This window comes from Tupaia chinensis, unplaced genomic scaffold, assembly GCF_000334495.1.
Source record: "Tupaia chinensis unplaced genomic scaffold, TupChi_1.0 Scaffold138060_1, whole genome shotgun sequence".
NCBI lineage: Eukaryota > Metazoa > Chordata > Mammalia > Scandentia > Tupaiidae > Tupaia > Tupaia belangeri.
Window position 1 is genome coordinate 2,275,696 of NW_006197961.1, and position 2,059 is coordinate 2,277,754.

Below are 2,059 nucleotides of genomic sequence, written 5' to 3' on the forward strand. Positions count from 1 at the left end.
TGGTCGACTAAGGTAAACCAGCCACCTGCTGGTTCCAAAAGTTACCTTCTTAATACAACTGTAAAATAGGTAATATTTTGGGGAAAAGGCTCAGAGTAGGATACAAATTCCTAATGAGCAATGTTTCTAGGGATGTTTTAAGAACCAGTAAACTATAGAGTCCAGGTAAAATATAGAAACACATTTCTTCCCTAGAAATACATTTCAGCATTACAGCTACATCAGCAAAGCCCAGTTATGTCTATAGTAAACATATTATATTTTGTATTTCCTGGTAGTCACATCCACCACATGGAACCAATGAATGATACAAAAATTTTAGAATTTCTTCTTCTGGGATTTTCAGAGGAACCAGAAATACAACCCCTAATATTTGGACTCTTCCTCTCCATGTACCTGATCACTGTGTGTGGAAACCTGCTCATCATCTTGGCCACCATCTCAGATTTCCACCTGCACACCCCCATGTACTTCTTCCTCTCCAACCTGTCCCTTGCTGACATCGGTCTTACTTCCACCACCGTCCCAAAGATGCTGGTGAACATCCAGACTCAGAGCAAGGTCATCACCTATGCAGGCTGCATCACCCAGGTGTATTTTTTCCCTTTCTTTATAGTGTTGGATGACTTCCTCCTGGCGGTGATGGCCTATGACAGATACATGGCCATCTGTCAACCCCTGCACTACTCTGTCATCATGAACCCCTGGTTCTGTGGACAACTGGCTCTGGCATCCTGGATCATAGCTGCCCTGCATGCATTATTACATAGCCTAATGGCATTGCGGCTGTCCTTCTGTACTCGTGTAGAAGTCCCCCACTTCTACTGTGATCTCAGTAAGCTGTTTCATTTTGCCTGCTCTGATGCCTTTATTAATGACATGGTAATGTATTTGACATCTGTGCTGTTTGGTGGTGGTCCACTCTCTGGGATCATTTATTCATACTATAAAATAGTTTCCTCCATTCGTGGAATCCCATCAGCTCAGGGGAAGCACAAAGCATTTTCCACCTGTGCCTCTCACCTCTCAGTTGTCTCCTTATTTTACTGCACAGGCATGGGTGTGTATCTTAGTTCTGCTGCTACTCACAGCTCACGCTCAAGTGCAAGAGCTTCAGTGATGTACACTGTGGTCACACCCATGCTGAACCCCTTCATCTACAGTCTGAGGAATAAAGACATAAAGAAGGCCCTGCAAGGATTATTTGGGGGAAAGCTATAAAAGGACCAATTTTCTGGGACAGAATAAGCTTCCCTGTTTGCCAGCCTCAATGCCTCCGAGCTAGTTGAACTTGGTCCTTCTATGAGTGCCTGGAGTTTCCATTTCTTTGATTTTAATATCTTCGAAATATTTGAACTTGTAATTTTAGTATGCCTTTAAATGAAGATTTCTGCTCTCTCTGATATTCAGTGGTTTTCCCCTTTGTCATTTTCCCACTTTATCAAAGTCATTTCCAATCTCACATCAAAATTATTTCTATTGTTTATTTTTAATTTTTAAACACATTTTTACATTTTTAAAATTTCATTTTCTTTTATGCATTCAATCACATTATTTAGCTTACAAAGTGAATATTTCAACAGGTGAACATTTATCCCTAGTCCAGTTGATAAAACTATAAAATATCTTCAACAGATAACACCACATTTCTTTGCCCCATTAAGGGGTTGCTTCTCTATTTTTCTTCTAAATGTCCTTCCTCAGACCCTACTCTTTCAAACACACTATATCTGGTATATATATCTATTTACTGTATTTCTGTATTATTTAGTGAAGCATTTTCTGTCTTAGTGTGTGGACACTTGGTATATATTAAGTAGGAGTGGGGACATACAGTGTCTCTCCTTCATAGCCTGGCTTGCTTCACTCAGCAGTAAATCTTCCATATTCTTCCACTTTCTGTCAAAAGCCAGGTTTTTATTTTATTTTATTTTATTTTATTTTATTTTTTTATGCTTTAATGGTATTCCATAGAGTATATTCTCATGTATCTCATGGGACACTGTAAGCTTGGTAGGAATTATTTTTTCTCAAATGGCATAGATCATAGTGAATATTT

The 2,059-nt window shown here is 39.0% G+C and overlaps 1 protein-coding gene across 1 annotated transcript; it reads left to right on the forward strand.

Annotated features, from left to right (window-relative positions):
* The first annotated feature begins 291 nt into the window (after positions 1 to 291).
* Positions 292 to 1,221, forward strand: LOC106736286 (olfactory receptor 7A17). Its single transcript, XM_014592622.1, has one exon. The coding sequence runs from the start codon at positions 292 to 294 to the stop codon at positions 1,219 to 1,221; it is 930 nt and encodes a 309-aa protein (XP_014448108.1).
* Positions 1,222 to 2,059: the final 838 nt, after the last annotated feature.

What these genes read in the sequence shown, in the direction of transcription:
- LOC106736286 (XM_014592622.1), top strand. Translation starts at nt 292, where the DNA reads ATGGAACCAATGAATGATACAAAAATTTTAGAATTTCTTCTTCTGGGA.